Genomic DNA, 17,638 nt, shown 5'->3' on the forward strand with positions numbered 1-17,638 from the left:
GAGGGAAAACTCTCAGCTTTGTTACCATCAACTGTCTCTACCTGAGCAGAAGAGACGTGAGCTGGTGTAAACGTCACATACTATCAAGCCACGTCAGTGACACGGGGCCGTGGCGGATAGAAGGAGACAGGGTGCGCATACGGCTGACAGAGGCTGTACTGACTGCGCAGGGCACACTCACAGCTCCCAGGACTGGCCGTTTGGCAGGTCCACACGTTCTCACCCTGGAGAGGAATCTATATTCTTGTCACTCCTCACGATACACATGACGTGTTCATCAACTCCTTCCCTTCTCCATTCTATCGAAGGGCACAGGGCTGTACTAGACACAGTGCAAAACGCTGCTACCTGGTATGCAGCTAAGAGAGAAAGTATAGCACAGTCCCGGAGGAGCTAGAAGGGACTTGCCTTTATCAGTTGTCTCTCAGACAAACCAGGCTTTATAGGAAGTTACAAAGAGGAAGCTGAATCTTATTCTTTCATTAAAGCACCATCAGGCCTCAAGATTAAATAGAAGAAGTCTCTCAGACATGACACACTCTAATTTACACCTGGTTACTCTGAATGATGGCGTGATTTATATTCAGCTCTAGGTTGTCTGTCTTTGACATTCTATCCACTCACATATTTGCATTTTCAGAAGCTGTACAAGCACAAAAATATTAAAATGAAATCCCCTATACGTTACAGTAGGATGACATGTAATTTATTCATATAATGACAGTTAGGCAGTACTCAGACTTCATTTTAGTAAGCAACTGATTACACAAATGTCTAATAATACTAAAATTGATAGTCAGAAGGTATAAAATACCATGGGTATGAAATGCCATGGTAAATACTATTCAACAGACTACAGTCATAATTCCAAACTAAATCATGGTTTTTAAAATGATTTTTAGCAGTTCTGGAATGATTTGATGTTTTTCCCCTTCCAAGCAATTTACTTTTTTCACTGACACAAGACAAGGTCATTATTTTCAAGAAATATTACAGAAGGACACAGTTTAGGTCCCTCTCTTGCAACACATTTTCTTGCAAATTGTTTTTTGATGTAACCTCTTGACATTGAAAACAAGCCAGTCAGCACTGGGTTCCCCAAGCAAAGATGCTTGGATCAGAACAGTGCCAGGGTATAACTCTGAGTTCAGCAAGAGGCAGGCAGTGAAAAACCTTTTGCAGCTTGAAGTATGCATACTTCTTTTCTGAGGCTCCAAGCATCATAAACTTATTTAGGCATCCAAGCCAGTAAAAATATGGGAATACAATAATTTGGTGTCCATATGACTATGACACAGTTGCAGCTGGGGAAGGATACAATGTAATTCTGTGGTTCTTCAAACAAAAACAGCACCTACCTAAATCTGCTTCGTGTAAGCCTCGTTACATTTTCATGAAGCGGGGCTGTGTTTGCAGGAATGGTTTGGCTTATCGTGTGTCTGTCTGTCTTCATTATTTGAAAGTCATATACTTTAGTGGAATGAGATCCAAGCGTAAACCTGGCCTGAAGAGCTAGCAGCAGTAGTCATGTAACAGAACAATAAATTAAAAGGCTTTCACAGAACAAGATTCATCTAAATCTCTTACATACAAAATACAGCTAGAGAAATACAGTTCTTCAATGCTGAATTATGAGGGGGAGGAAAACGATCTAAAAAAATAGAAAACTCTCTCCATACCTGGGTGTCAAGGCAAATGTAACACTGCATAATGCCACAATATGAACAGTCACTGGATGACAGATCCTCCAAATAGTGGTATCTGTGGATCTGGTAATTATGACCAAGAGATGAAAATACTGTACCAAAAGGCATGCATACAATCACTGTGCATTCAGTGTGTGAGCTGGGACCTAAGCAGGGATCTAACACGACAATGAGGCAGTGTTCCGGGGTATCTGTTAAAACCAGCGTGGGTGACTACATGTTGATTAAACCTTCTGAGGCAGCAAAGTGTGGGCACAGTGCCATGTCTGGGTTCTGCAGCTGTCTTATGATCCTCTTGCGGAATTTCTCCCGCACACGATTGAATTCCATTATGTCCATGGGGTCCTCTTCAATCCAAAACTTATGAAACTCATGCATCAAATAGCCTGGTAGAGATAAGACAGTGGTAAGAATGCAGGAAGAATGCAGGAGGAAAAAGAAGTCCTTAATCACATTCAAAATCACTGAATGCTGAAAGAGATGTCAGACCAAATGACAGCAACCACGGAGCTCAAAGAAGAGATCAAAATGCATCAAATACTACTGTTAAAGTTTATTCTTTAAAACTAGTGCAGTAGACGCTACCAATGTGTAGATTTTTGCAACTGGTCTTGGAATTATTGTCACTCTTCCCAGGAAGACAAATCAGTCCCGCCATCTTTTGAATATGGATCACATCTGGAACATAATCTGAAAGGCCAACAGTGACTACTTCATCCTTCCCCTCCTGATTAAATTAACATAATGGTCTGATTTTTCAAAATTACTCCACTCAGCTTTTTTTCCTTCTTGATATTTGATTTAAGTAAAGTTTTAAGTTACTCTGACAAATCAAACAAATGCATTCTGACAGTTTATTATGAGACAATACAAATTGTAAATCAACTCTGAACAACACAGACTGGTCAATAAACTACATGAAATTGTTAATAAGACCTTCTTGCTCTGAAGCATAATGTCATATTCAAATACTTCTGTGTCTCAAAAGTGTTATCAATGAATGATCTGGATTGGAAACATTTTTGGAATAAATGTTAAGTATTTGAATTTTTTCACTGTGTTCTGTTTCCCCACTCTATACCCTCCCCCCCACACATTCAGAATTGAAATGTGACTAGGTTTTAAAAAACACAGTAATAGATATTTGTATGTACTAAACCTATTACAAGTTCAGGTGTCTCATTATATGTTAGAACAAAACATTTAAGGAAATAATCTTAGTTTAAAAAACCGAACATTACAGAAGCTTTTCTTGGTTTTAGCGTTAGAAGGAGCAGAATATAGGAGATGGATTCTGAAGCTGGAAACCTGGTTTGAATCCTAGCTCTTCCACCTCCACAGGAAGGAGTGAGCAGCAGAAATGATAAGGGGTATGGGGAGAGAATTTGGGAGCAAACATTCTCAATTCTAATAGTAAAAACACCAAAAAAACAGAAAAACCCCATTTGTTTTTCTATTAATTAGCTACTCATGAGAAAGCTTTTAACATAGGTCCATAAACATGTTTAAAAAAATCCTTACCATGTCTCACTGTAATACAGAATTAGAAGTGAAATTCCTTCCCACCCCCAACACACTTCCAGATACTGATCTACTTCCACAAACATACCTGGTTAAATACACTGTTAAATATGCTTTACATGTTTAAGTATATGGTCTCTATAACTATAGAAAGAAAGGTAGTAAGGAGAGAGAAAACTTATTTTACTTTTATGGGGGTTTGACCATTGCATTTTTTAAAATTAATTTTATTTCAGCATAACAGAATTCATTGTTTATGCACCATACCCAGTGCTCCATGCAGTATGTGACCATTGCATTTTTTTAAGGATTGGATTATCTTTGGGCCCTCTAAGCATATTAACTGATGTGTCTGTTTTTAATATCTCTTGATGGGGACTTACAGCAACCCTCACTCACATGCCTCTGGGCCACACCCCAGGGCCCATTGCTACTGTTATGGGTACCATCAGGGAAACGTCAGGGAACTTCAAGGAAGCCCCACAGGTATCAGCAATCCCAGGGGCTGTCCAGTCCATCTCTGCTCTGTCTGGTGTTGGGAGTCCCGGAGGCAGCATCCAGCCTTGAGCTCTTCTGGTGATAATACTGACATTAGCCTGTGCCATGGATGTGAAGAACCTGATTCTTCAAGGGTTTTTCCTCACACTGGGCCAAAATCTTTTATCCTGTATTTCTTGGAACAAATTCAGTCCTTTTCCAACTCAGGTAACTGAAATATCTCTTATGCCCTGAGCTTCTACCTTTTCCAGTTTAAGCATCCCTGTTTCTCCTCACCATTTCTCATGTGCCGTGACTGGGAGTCTACTTACTGTTATTTGGGGTTTAGTGCACACCAAGAGGAAGTAGTTTCCTCTAATCTCAGCACCTTATTCAACCAAAACAATTCAGTCATCTGTCCATTTCAGTGACTGTGCAAACTTCTAAAGTATCCCACAAATCCTGTGGCGTACTTTCTGAGTGTCCAGACCTCCCAACCCAGATTCAGCTGCAGTGCAGTAAAATGAATCTCAGGCCACTAAAATTTAAGATCCATTGTTCTAAAAGATGCCCTCTTTTTAAGTTCCCTTGGCTTTTTCCTAAATATTACATTTTTTATGGTTTTAAGTAAAATCTATGACCACTTACAATTTCTCCTTCCAGAGCTACATAAAATACATAATTTTCCTGACTTGGCCTCTAAGCTCAAATAAACACACTTGAAATGTTTTGTATATAGAGTCGGGCTTCTAATACTATGAATTAAAATCACACATGGTGAATTAGAATCCCATTATTATCTCATGAGTGATTAAGGTCTTTACCCATAATGAACAGGCACTGTGAAAATTATCTTTTAATGAGGAATTTAATTTTGCATCTTATATATAAATGGTCACTCTTCCACAGTATGCTTGTGCATTGGCAACTCATTCTAAAGGTGATCTACTGTGGTACAGTGTTAGAAGAATGCAGATCCATTTGGTGTCTCCATTTTTCTACCTTACATGCAATTACAGAAAAACATTTAGAAAGGCTTAAAAAGCAAGAAAAAAACAAAAGGCAGGCAAGGATAAGACTAGAAATGGGGTGGTTAAAAATTTGACACTATTCTCAGGATCCTTTCTCAGGATCTCAGGGTACAAAAGTGAAGTACAAGCTTGCTGATTCTCGCTATCACACTGGGAAAATAGAGATTGTATAATGTGATTTTAATCAAAATGCAGAAATGGTGGCTTGGTTTCCAGGGTACATATTATAATTATAAATCTCCACTCATTTTTATAACATTACAGAGTGTTCACTTATCCACTTGGTTGATTGATCAGCTGGCTTACCTGCCAGTTAACAAAAGTGCAGATACAAGAAAAAAGGTACAGTTCCTGTGCTCCCCAGTTCTCTGTCTCTGAGGAGGGACACCCAGGGAGACAATTTCAGCTAATGATGTAGTAGCCTAAGAAAGCTAACAAAATGGCATGGAAAGTAGAGAGAGAAATGTGAGGCCAGGCTGTTGCTTACAGTCGCTTAATTCTTACAACAGCTTTGTAGAGTGGGTAGTGCACATATATCTTCATTTAACAGACGAGAACATTGGGCTTAGAAAAAAATATCTGAATAGTGTATACAGTTACACAATATAGCCGGAAGCTGGAAGGGAGAACTAGAAATCAGCTCCTTCTCACCACTTTACCTACTGCCTTTCCTAGTGTATTCTCTTTCTCTGGATCTTATTCTTACTGAATAGCCCCTTCTTCTGAAGGTCAAAGGAAAGATGATTCTTTTTCTTCTTCCTCTGATCATTATATTTTCCTTGTGCTCACTACACCCAGCCTTACTTCATTTCAGTGGAACTGAATGGAACTGTATGTTCAGTGGGGCTTTATATTGAATGCAGTTTTTGTAGCATACCGCCTTGGCAGTGCAGTTTTCACTGAATAATACTATAAAGTCAGAATGATAGAGCTATTATTTTCTTCTATTTCTTCACCTAGATGAAATACCTGTTTAGAATACTAATTTGGCTTTCCAGCCCAAGCCTGCAGTGTATTTGTTGCTTGAATGTATCTTGGTTTTGCTTCACTGCATTCAGTTAGTAGACAGCAGAGACATAAGCAAGGACACAGGTAATTGCAAGAATATTACAGAGGAAATGTGCAGAACTGATCATGTCTGATAGAGGAACAGTAAATTCAGGGCACAGTTTGCTTCCTCTGGAGAGGCACGAGTCCCTCTGCTTATACCCCAGTTCACAGGGGGATTGCTGCTCTTTCTAAAACCTGGTGAGGGCCGTGGGAAATAGTAACCCTATTGCATGCTACTCATTTGGGCTACGGTTGTCTTGAAGGCCTATCAATTCAGGGACTTTAATTTTCCATTATTAACAAGTTATAAAGTATATGTATTGTTAAATTTGCTTTGTTTTTATCTACGTTATTCATGCACATAGTTTAGTCTCATAGTTTAACAAGGCTTCTTATAAAAAAACCCACAAAACCAGCAGCACCTCCTACCTTAATTACTGCTTCCCTGAAGGAACATATCAATTCTTGTACTGATTCTTTTGATTAGATTTGATTATATATAGCTTTATATAACACAATTGCCATTGCTTGATATTCTGGACTAGCTTTGTAAGATGAAGACGTAGCTCCCTTTCACCCATTCCAACCACATTATCACATGTTTTCTAACAATTTTCTTTGTGTAGTATTATCAGCTGCCCTCTGTTTATATTTGCTTAGTTTCCACCCACTGAACTCTAACCTATGCTAGCATCTTTGCAGTGTATTCCCACACAGTAGATGTTCCATCAGTTTCATATTCTTCAAAGAGTCTCTCCCAGAGCCTTCTGACCTGTTATAATCTAGATTTATTATTCTTATCCTGCTGCACAGAGAGCACCTTGGGCTTTCCCTTCACCTTCATCCTTGACGATTCTCTACACTTCGTTCCTGTAATAGATTTCCTGCTCTCTGGACCCCATTTATTCTTTCAGGATTACTCTCTTTGTGAAAACATATCCTTCAGGATCTTCCTAATAATGGTACAAGGAGATAAAATGTTTAAAACCTTGCATTTAAAATATGTCTTTATTGTTTTCTCACACTTAATTGGGAAGTTCGCCTGGGTATAGAAATCTAAATTGAAATCATATGCCCTTAGATTTAAAAAAAATTCTCTAAAATTTTTGAAGACATTATTCCACTCTCTTCTAGAGTATTCCAGAAGAGGTTGCTGTTGAGAATTCCAGTGTCACCTTGATTCCCAACCCATCATGTGGCAGCTTTGGAAATTTTTAGAATCATCTCTCTCTGGTGTCATAAAATTTCACAGTGACAGGGACCTTAGTATGAATATATTTTAATCTCTATTATGCTGGGGTTTTTTTTATTATGAAAACTCATCCTTTAGTTCTGGAAATTTTTCTTGATTTATTTCTTTGATTCCCTTTAGTGTCATTGTTCCTTTCTCTGGAAATTCCATTATTCATATATAAGACTTCTAAAATGGTCCTTTAATATCTTGACTTTTATTTTCTATTTTTCATCTATACTTTTTGTTCCACTTTCTGGGAGTGTTTTCAGCTTTATCTTCTAATCCCTGTTGGCACTTTCATTTTTGCTCTCTGATTTTTAATTTCTAAGAACACTCTTTTATCTTCTGAATGTTCTTTCTCTGGCACCTTGTTCTTGTTTCCTAATTACAATTTCTTTTCTTAATTCCTTGCAGGTACTAATGATACATAGTTTTGAAGTTTTCCTCTCCCTGCATAGTTTCTATTTTCTTCTAGTGGCTTTATTTCTGCTGTTTTGGACTCTCTTTCATGCTTGAGGCTTTCATTACTGTTCTTGTTATCTAGTATTGCTTATGAAATTATTCCAAAATCCAGTGGCTTAAAACAACCATTTAATACACTCATGAATTCAGTGGACTGGGAATTCAGAAAGGGAATAGGAGGGATGGTTCCACAATGTCTGAAGTCTAACTGGGAAGGCCTGAAGTGTGTGGTGGTGATATCTGGTGGCACAAATCACTTGAAGGTATCTTCACTCACATGTCTGTGGGGACACTAGCTGTTGGCTATGGCCTCATCTGGAGCTGTCAGTGAGATCACTTATGTATGGTTTCTCCATATATCCTAGACTTCCTTATAACATGTAGAGATCAGTTCGTTCGTTACATGGTGGCTCATGCCTTCAAAAGCAGCTCAGTCTCTGAGAACAAGGCAAAACCCTTTTCTAATGTAGTTTTGCAAGTCACATAGTGTCATTTCTGCTATATTCTACTGGCCAACCGACAGGTCAGCCCAGATACAGGGGATAAGAGGAACAAACCCTACCTCTTAATGGGAGGATTGTCAAAGAATTTGAGGACATGTTTTTAACACTGAGACATCTGATAATCCTTGGCTGTCTTAATATTTTTTACTAAATAAAAAGTCAGGGACTAAAAGTTCTGTGCATGTGGGAGGGCTTTTTGGGTGTGAGCATGACTGTAGAGTGATATGGCTGGGCTGTTCCACTGGGGAGACCCAGAGGTCAGCATCTTAAGCTCTTTTCTGTTGGGCTGCTCAGGCAACCCAGAGAAGGCCCTGTCATTCTCATGACTGGCTGCTGAAGTTAGAGGAATGGGGAAGGAGAAGCCGCTTGCACAACTCAGTCCCCTTCATCACTTCCAGTGTGGTTCACCAGTACCTGTACCTGATTGTCCTTAGATCAGAGGAGACCCTTTAGCTCTAAAGAATAATCCACCAGCCTCTCCTGTGGGGCAGGGAAGGACAAAAGCTGTGTCCTAGGGAAGGGGATTTGGGCCTCTAAGAGTTTCTTAAGACACTTTCAAGCAGTCTTGCTGTTTTTGATCCTGCCTTCACCCCTATTTCCAGAGACACCCAATGCTGCCAATTCCTGAAACTTTTGGGAGCTCCCGTGGAATAAATCAGGTCACATTTCCACACTACCTATTTGGGATTTGCTTTCTCTGGACTGCTAAATCAGTTATCACTTCATCTGTTTTCCACCTTTCAAAATGAGGTTTTTCCTGCCTCATTCCTGATTTTTCCTGTCCTTGTGGGTTTATCATTTCTTGGAAAAAGCCTTTATGTTAACTTCAGTGAAGTTTCTAAAGGAGCATAACGCACGCATTGACTGTGCCCTTTCTAGCTAGAAGTCCTGATGAAGCAGACACTAAAAAAGACAAAATCCTAGGTAACATAATCACTATTAGTTAGGAGTTTAGAGAAAAGAAATTGCCGTTTACTCTGTCACATTGTAAAAATGAAGTGGGGACCAGTATTCCCCTGCAGTGGATTTGGGATGAACAGCTGTGTCTTAACCATAGACTGCAGACCTGCTCAGCAAATTAACAGAAGAGAAGAGCTGGAAAAATTTAAAAGAGAAGAAAAACTAAAATTTTTTTAGAAAATTTCTAAGAAAGCCTGGGTACAAGGCCCTCAGAGCAAGAAGCATGGTTTAAATGACATTTCTCCTTTAAATTGCCTGGGTTGCCTGGTGACTTGGAACATCTTTAGATGTTCCTCCAAACCAGTCTGTATGTGGCCCATAAGGGTGTGACATTCAGGTTTTAGGATTCTAAGAATAGAAAATACCATCCCAGGGCTCTGTCATATAGTCTCGGTTTTTATCTTCTGAAAGCTCAGTATAACTGTAACCCTGAAGGATGCCCCTCCTTAATACTTCCTTCTGTAGCAGTACTCACGGTGGCAGGGTAAGTAATCCCATTGACAGCCCCACTGCCATCAGTATCACCCACTAAACCAGCATCTCCTCTTTCTAATGTTCACTGAACACTAACTATGGAGTGAGCTAATAAGAACTTTTTATCCATTATCTCACTTTATCTTCATAGCAACTCTATGAGAAGAGGACTCACTTTATACCTGACTTAAGCGAGGCTTAGAGAGGCTGGTAAACATAGATCTGGGAGTCACCTCGGGCTGTCTTCCGAACCTGAACTCTTTTAAGTGCGATGCTATGCGGCATTAGAGGGAGAGAGCTACCTAAGCCAGAAGCTGATACAGTGGATATCATGCAAGAGCTGGGAAAGAGAAAAATCCACAGTGCCTGAAAATATTACTTTAGGTATTAGAATGAGAAAACAACAAAATCAAAACCAAAGGGGAAGTTTAAAGATCCCCATGCAGCCAAATCACAAAGATCTCTCAGCTTTGCCCCATGCAGAGAACGTTCCATAGAAACTATATTGATATGGTGACCTCCCGGGCAACATAGCGAGACCCTGTCTCTTAAAAAAAAAAAAAAAAAAAAAAAGAAACTATATTGATAATTCAGCAATAGGACACTTACAAAATGTTTGCTGGAAATGAGACAGTGTTGGAGCTTCTGGGGCAATGTTGTAGAAGTGAGTTTTTAGAGCTCCACTCACCAGTAGATTATATGCCAGATCAGTTATATTGATGCCCACAATTGCAAACGAATACCTGCAAAGCACAAACCACAAAACCAACTGTGTGTCACATAAGCATTTAAAAATCACCTAATTTTTAAATTACTGCAGAATTATCAGAGTGGTAGGGTGCCATTCCCTTTCTACCCAATCTTTACCCTGAATCTTGTAACTTGAGAATGCCAGTAATGTAACCAAGGGAATTAAGAGTCCATATGCTTTGATTTGGTAATTCCATTTCCAAATATATGAGAGAACAAAATCTAAAACGAAGAGCTTTATACTCAAGGATAGTCATTATAGCAGTATTTATAATGGCAAAGACATAGAAACTATTCAGATATTCTTTAAAAAAAAAGATGACTGGTTAAATAAATTACGGTAATCTCGTATATTACAGCCAATAAGTACTGTATTCCTAAAGACTATTTAAATTGGAAACATTATGTATGAAACAAGCTATGTTTTATTATATGCTTACAAATGTGCACAAAAAGAGGGTGAAAATGAAGTGCCACCAAATGTTACTATGCTAAGTTAGAGGAATAATATAGGGGTGATTTTTTGGGTTTGCTTTCCTATATTTTCTACATTTTCCATAATCATATTTTACTTTCAAAATGAGACCGAATTTAAGTAAGTATCTTGACATTCAGAGTATATTTCCTAGTACCTCTTCTGCATGGCTACCAAAAGTTAAATGGAATTGATGTCTTCAGTCTCTGGGTAATGTAAGTCCAGCACACTTAAAAAAAAAAAAAGGAGTTCTCTATTTAGAAATATTTTTTAATAAAATGGGGCATTAAAAAAACTAATAAAGTAAATTTATAATCTAATAACTTGATACTTAATAAAAATCCTTAAAAAAAACCCTATCAGATACACTTTTTTTTTTTTAAGTTGGCTCCACACCCAGCATGGAGCACAATGCCGGGCCTGAACTCATAACCCTGAGATCAAGACCAGAGCTGAGAACAAAGTCGGATGCTTAACCAACTGAGCAGCCCTCCCCTACCAATTGTAATTCTAAATGAGGATTTCTGAAAATCATTTCCATGTAGTTAGAGCTCTGTAAAGATTGTTAGCTGGTCAAAGGGAAAGTAGTACCATAGAATCCCACAAATAAATCCAAAAACATATGAACAGTGTCTTTTAAAAGTCCAACTGGATTTTTATCAGGACATTTTGTCATATTTTACAGTATTCTTAGGGCATTTATTTTTCTGGTTCAGGTTCTGACTGACAATCTTTATATATGAAATCCCACACTCACCCAATTGCTTTATCCATCCTTTTCTTCTCCCACTCTGCTTTGCTGAATTTGCTAAATGAATGAATAAAAAAAAAAGGATTTAATCTCTAATTGGTAATTTCTCTTTTAAGGTTTATATTAAAACTGTTGACTAGATGCAGAGATGTCTATAACTCAGTTCTCAAACACTAACCAATTTAAATTTTAGCAATTAAAAATCTACAGTAAAATTTATGTGGCGCTCAGAAATGGGATTATTTAAAGCCCTGCTACTTATCCCCTATTTCCTTTAGTGCAGCGATGGGAGACAGTCCTTAAGGTGAAACACTAAAGTACTTTTTTATGAGGTCATTGATTATCAAACAATACTTTCTCTATGAACCTTTGCCTGGTATGTCTCTCCTAACCAGACGCTGCTCCCTTGCTCTTTCATAATTCCCGCTTGCATTTCTTCTGGTTTTATTTCATGACATTTATCCTATTCATTCTTATTTGTGATGTCTGGCTCACTTTAGATGCCAAAGAAATGTTCATTGATGAATAAAGTAGTGAACTAGTGAAAGGAAGGAAGGCAGGGAGAGAGGAAGGAAAGATATATACGTTTTAAAAACTCTGTTTTGACAAGTGTTATGGCATTTCCTCTGTCTAAACCATAGCAGTTCCATTTTAGTCCATTTTGTAATTTGAGATTCTGGATAGTCATTGTAGAAAGGGGTCTATCACAGAAGTATTCTGAAAATACTGCTTTGCATTCTTTACTTTGTGGACTCACAAGTCCTTCCCATTCTCCCCCACTCCATACCATCAATGCTTTGTAAAGAGGAACAATGTTCCACTCCTCTTTATGGGTAATGTAATCCTCATTTTACAGAAAAAAATGTGGTTAGCATTTGAACTAAATAACATTTCAGAACTAGAGTTATGAACATTAAGCTTCCATCTAAGTAGGTTTCTCTATAGTAAGCTGCAACCACTACACACCCATGTGATACACACAGCACAAGACCACAAAAGCATGATGCAAAATTGATATTTAACTATATATACTTTCTACTCTGTAAATGACTGGTGGTAATTCAAAGTAACTGCCTTTCATTCATGTTAAAATATGCCGTGTCTTTTGAAAGTGTAACTGCCTACAAACCAGACAACCAACCAGCCAAAAAGGAATTAGATTTTTACTTAAAAGATTCATATCTGAACTAAACTGAGTTAGGGGTGAAATTTAAGAAACTTTAAATAAACAAATTTATAAGCACCTATTTTCTCTTAACAAAGCTTTATAAATACATAGTGTCTCTGTATTTGTTAAACAAAGTCTCTTTCTGCATTGGAAATAAAAGGCCAAATGACCTCCACACAAGCACTTATAGGATATTCTGGACTAAATGGAATGAATCCCTTTCTTTAAGAAACACACAACAGCAACAACAACAAACAATCCAGCAGGCAGAATTCTCCTCTTAAAATTGAATGTACTTATATCCCTCAAGCTTCTTCAGGACTTAACAGATGGAGGTTTACAAGGGCAATAACAGTGATGTGTATAATGCTTGCTGTTTGGTAGACAGGAGTTTCCTTAGTATATATGTTGCTGCTCAACATCTGAAGTATTCAGAGCCTGACAGAACCTATGTTGCTATCACAAGTGGTCAATATATACTTATTTTAGACCTTGACGAAGGATAGTAGCATTTAAAAACATTTGGATTTTTTGTTTACTGACAGTTGCCATCAATATGAAGTGATTAATATTTGAAGTTCATCTACTCAATTTTATGGTGGGTTGAGGAGAAAAGCATGGTGGCTTTACCTATATGCCTGCACACACACACACACACACAGGGTAGTCTCTTCTTAAGTAAGAGTATTCACACATAAACTCTCAAATATATCCTCTCTGATGGTTGACATAAGAAATAAAACTACAAAGCGTAGCTTTGAGAATGACTCGCAGCTAAAATTTATCATCCTATAATGATTAATCAAAAAAAATATTTTAAGCTTATTGTCATTTCCCAATGGCCATTGAGGGTTCATGTGTTTTTCTGATGCTCTTCCAGGAATACCTGAGTCTAGACACAGACTCCCCAGAGAGTTTTAACTGGAGGACGTTCAGAATCTCTATATTACAGAAATATGCAATTCAGAAAATGCAGTTAAAAAAATTAAAATAGCTTGATTTTAACCAGGTAATATCTATATCAAGAAAGAGCTAAGTGATTTTACTGTTTTAATCAAATAAAGGTAAAGAAAATGAAAATGTAATCTTATAAATAAAAGATTATAAATACAAATTTACAAAGCCTAGTGTAATTTAATGAACCTAGCCAAATGAAGCTTGAATAAGTATACTAATAAGGTGGTGGGAGCAAAGTTAGCCTGTTTCTGGATTTTGAGAATGGTATGATAAAATTTTGTGTTAATTTATTGAATATGAACACTAACAAGGATCTTTGTATGCTGAGGAGACAAAAGTGATACAAAAGTGTGACTGCAAAATGGTAGAACTCCTCATATGCAATAACTACTATTTTGAATAATGAAATCAGAAATATCAGTAGAAGAACAAAATTGCTCTATGCAACAAAACTTCCAAATAAAATGTCCCTCTCTGGGCAGTAGATGAGGTCAGAGCATGTGTGGTGAAATGTTCAGCTATTAGGTGAACTGCTGAACATGGGTCTCCGATCAGGTACAGCCATGAATGTAGAAAGGCCCTTTGATATTTTCTGTTAGGTTGGTCTAAGCTGGTTTTCCTTCACTAAAACACAACCTAAATATAATGAAGTATAATAGTTAAAAAGTTGCAAAATGTTTATTTTTTGAAAAATTTTCATGAATTTATATTTCTGTAAATTCTTACCCATACTCATTCTAAAATTAAATAAAAGCAACAAAACACAAAAGCAAACAAAAAATACCTTATTTCCTCTTTAGTGATATCCCTTCATGTAATCAGTTAAGGAAAAAAGAATATAGAAAAGTGAATGAAATGCAGAGTATTTAGAATCTGGATTTTTTACCAAGGAAAATAAAAAAGCCTCAGCATTCTGGATTTTCTCAATTGGCCCTTGACTTCATGGCCACCATTCTCCCCTCTGTTCCCCCATTGTGCTCCTTTGTCTCTGAAATCTTTCTTTTAGACTCTGCTTTCTCCTTCCATGCCTACCTCCTTAATCCTCTGGACACCAGCGATGTTATCAGTCCCTTTAAATACTCATCTCACTTGAACGGTGCCACTTAACATCCTGAATCTTGTAATAAGTACCTGAAGTTTCAACCCTCCTATTCAGTATTTGTCCAAAGGGCTCATTTGAAAGAGCTTTAAGCCCCACTTCTGGTGGCTTGGTGCTCCTGAGAATCTCACTGACATATCTGTAGAGGAGAAGTTCTTCCTACTGAAGCCATAAGCCTAATCCATCTTTTATTTTCAGCAATTACCTGCATTTTGGATGAAGAGAGTCAGAGAGGACCTGCTGAGCTGCTGCAGCGTCTCTTTCTGCAAAATACCTGTGGTTGGGGGGAAAGAAAACCATACCTGTTGGATGCATTCATTTTAATCCAGTTTCAGGCCATTTTGCTTTCAGAGGTAGACACCAGCAGAAGATTTCTACTTGTTTCAGCTCTTCCAAGGAACAGACGGCTTTTCATAATAGAATTTTCCAGATGTAATGACAGTATAATAGGGTAGTTGTAAAACCCACACAGATTTAGGAATGTATTGACTGCATCTGAAATTTTATTTTATCTTTTTATTTTTAAAGATATTTATTTATTTATTTGGCAGAGAGAGAGAGCGCGTGAGCAAGACAGCACAAATAGGAGGAGGAGCAGAGGGAGAGGGAGAGGCAGGCTCCCCGCAGAGCAAAGAGCCTAATCCAGGACTCAATCCCAGGGCCCCAGGATCATGACTTGAGCCAAAGGCAGATTCTTAACTGAGCCAGCCAGGCACCACAGGTTTGAAATTTTAATTATGAACTTTGCCATTCCCCAGGGGGCTAAGATATTTGTAGTTACAGGGGTTTAGATGAAGGGGCAGGATGAGGTCCGTCAGAAGGCAGAAGCAGCGTGGACAAAGGGACATGCTGAGGGGCTGTGGCAGCAGCCAAGGGAGAGAGAGGAAGAGAGTAGAGGAGGTGAGAGACGATGCACTTCAAGTACATTTGTCTTAGAGAATATTCACGGGTATAAGAATTCTGGATGTCAAGCAGAGAAAGACAACTATCATAAGATCTTCCTGATATGAGGAAGTGGTGATGCAACATGGGGGCTTAAGTGGGTAGGAGAAGAATCAATGAAACAAGATGGGATTGGGAGGGAGACAAACCATAAGTGACTCTTAATCTCACAAAACAAACTGAGGGTTGCTGGGGGGAGGGGGTTGGGAGAAGGAGGTGGGATTATGGACATTGGGGAGGGTATGTGCTTTGGTGAGTGCTCTGAAGTGTGTAAACCTGGCGATTCACAGACCTGTACCCCTGGGGATAAAAATATGTGTTTATAAAAAATAAAAAAAAAAAGAATTATGGATGGATGGAAAATATGGTGCTAAAAGCAAAATTCTACCCCGGGGAAAAAGGGCAATGAAATTTCTTAAAAATACAGTTACATACCTTATAAAATACATCATAAAAAGTATTTCATAAAGACAGTAGCAAAATAAAATATTAGCATCTGTTATTTAATTTGACTTGTATATATTTCCCACAACAATCTGAAGCATAAAACAAGCTTTAGAATTTTCTCTCAGAATTTAACCAAAGTATTTCATTTTATATAATAATGTGGTATTTACAACATTTCATAAAAGAATAGGTGATTATCAAACATCCCAATTTTTAAATAAAAGCAAAGATCTAGAGAGAAAATAGGGAGCATGAAAAATGACTAAGGCTTAGTTTCTTCTGTTTTTGTTTTTGGTTTTTTTAAAATTTTATTTATTTGTCAGAGAGCACAAGCAAGGAGAGCTGCAGCCAGAGGAAGAAGCAGGCTCCCCACTGAGCAGGGAGCCCAGTGCAGGGCTTGATTCCAGGACCCCGGGATCATGACCTGAGCTGAAAGCAGACGTTTAACTGACTGAGGCACCCAGGTGTCCCAGGCTTTGTTTCTTTTAAAAATACATAGGTTTCCACTTCACAGCACTCACCATATCACAAACCCCATGTGTCTGGGGCAAATAATACATTATATGTTAATAAAAATAATTAATAATACAAAAATACATAGGTATCCTAACTAATAGAATCCTAACTAATAAACACAAAGAACCACTGAAAAGACTCTCTTTGGCTTGAAAAATAGTGGCTCCATATGAATTAATTCAAACATGAAAAAAAAAGGATGAGCACAATTATTTGAATCATGATGAACATATAAGAACCATGATTTAAGAATGGTATTTAAAGGGGCGCCTGGGTGGCTCAGTGGGTTAAGCCTCTGCCTTTGGCTTGGGTCATGGTCTCAGGGTCCTGGAATTGAGCTCCACATGGGGCTCTCTGCTCAGCAGAGAGGTGCCCCCCCCAACCCCGCCTGCCTTTCTGCCTACTTGTGATCACTCTCTCTGTGTCAAATAACAAATAAACAAAGATTAAAAACAAAAGAATGGTATTTAAAGAATAAGAAAAAAATTTTTTGGTCACTATGAGAGAACGAGGGCACCAACTCCTCTCTCTGATAACTGGCAACTAAACAGAAAAATTGAGCATCTGTCCTGCCTATATGTTAGAGAAAGTAAATAACATAGTTGATGAGGGAAACCAAGTTTTTACAGAATTCCAGCCAACAATTGTGGGAGGCATCACGGAATTAGAAAAGCACTTTTTGTGCAATTAACTGATCCAGCGAAGATCACTGAAGGATGAAATGGTTAGATAAAGGGCTGGTGGGGGACTTTACAAAGCAGCCATCAAGCCTGATGCCTCTCATCCCTCTCAGTGTAGGACTGAGCAGGGGACAATGGGGGCTGCCCTCGTATGTCAGTCTGAATTTCCTCAGGCCTTTCCGAATACCTCCAATTTTCAGAAAAATCCAGACCGTGGGACATTTTGAGGACAGCTGATTTGGGGTCTTGCACAAGTTTATGACATTGGGGAGGGGTCAAAAGGAGAAGGTAGACAGGGAGAGACATAATAACTAAATGCAATGTGTAGACAGTCATATAGAACTGGATTGGAAGAAATCAGCCTAAGAAGACATTTTTGAGAGAGCTGGGAAATTTTTGTATGAACTGGATATAGATGACAGCAAGGAATCACTG

General features: G+C 38.2%; 1 protein-coding gene across 2 annotated transcripts in view; it reads right to left on the reverse strand.

Annotated features, from left to right (window-relative positions):
• Window positions 1–684: 684 nt before the first annotated feature.
• ELMOD1 (ELMO domain containing 1) overlaps window positions 685–17,638 on the reverse strand; it is a 62,209-nt gene continuing 45,255 nt past the window's right edge. The window contains exons 8-12 of one of the 2 annotated variants that reach the window (XM_059418221.1): window positions 14,824–14,892; window positions 14,304–14,327; window positions 11,401–11,451; window positions 10,028–10,161; window positions 685–2,092 (exon numbers count right to left, since the gene is read on the reverse strand). In XM_059418221.1, the coding sequence (XP_059274204.1) occupies window positions 1,920–2,092; window positions 10,028–10,161; window positions 11,401–11,451; window positions 14,304–14,327; window positions 14,824–14,892 (451 nt within the window). In that variant the 3' untranslated portion in view covers window positions 685–1,919. The remainder of the gene's footprint in view (window positions 2,093–10,027; window positions 10,162–11,400; window positions 11,452–14,303; window positions 14,328–14,823; window positions 14,893–17,638) is intronic. The other variant, XM_059418229.1, reaches the window with a different exon arrangement.

Source organism: Mustela nigripes, chromosome 1 (genome assembly GCF_022355385.1).
Source record: "Mustela nigripes isolate SB6536 chromosome 1, MUSNIG.SB6536, whole genome shotgun sequence".
NCBI lineage: Eukaryota > Metazoa > Chordata > Mammalia > Carnivora > Mustelidae > Mustela > Mustela nigripes.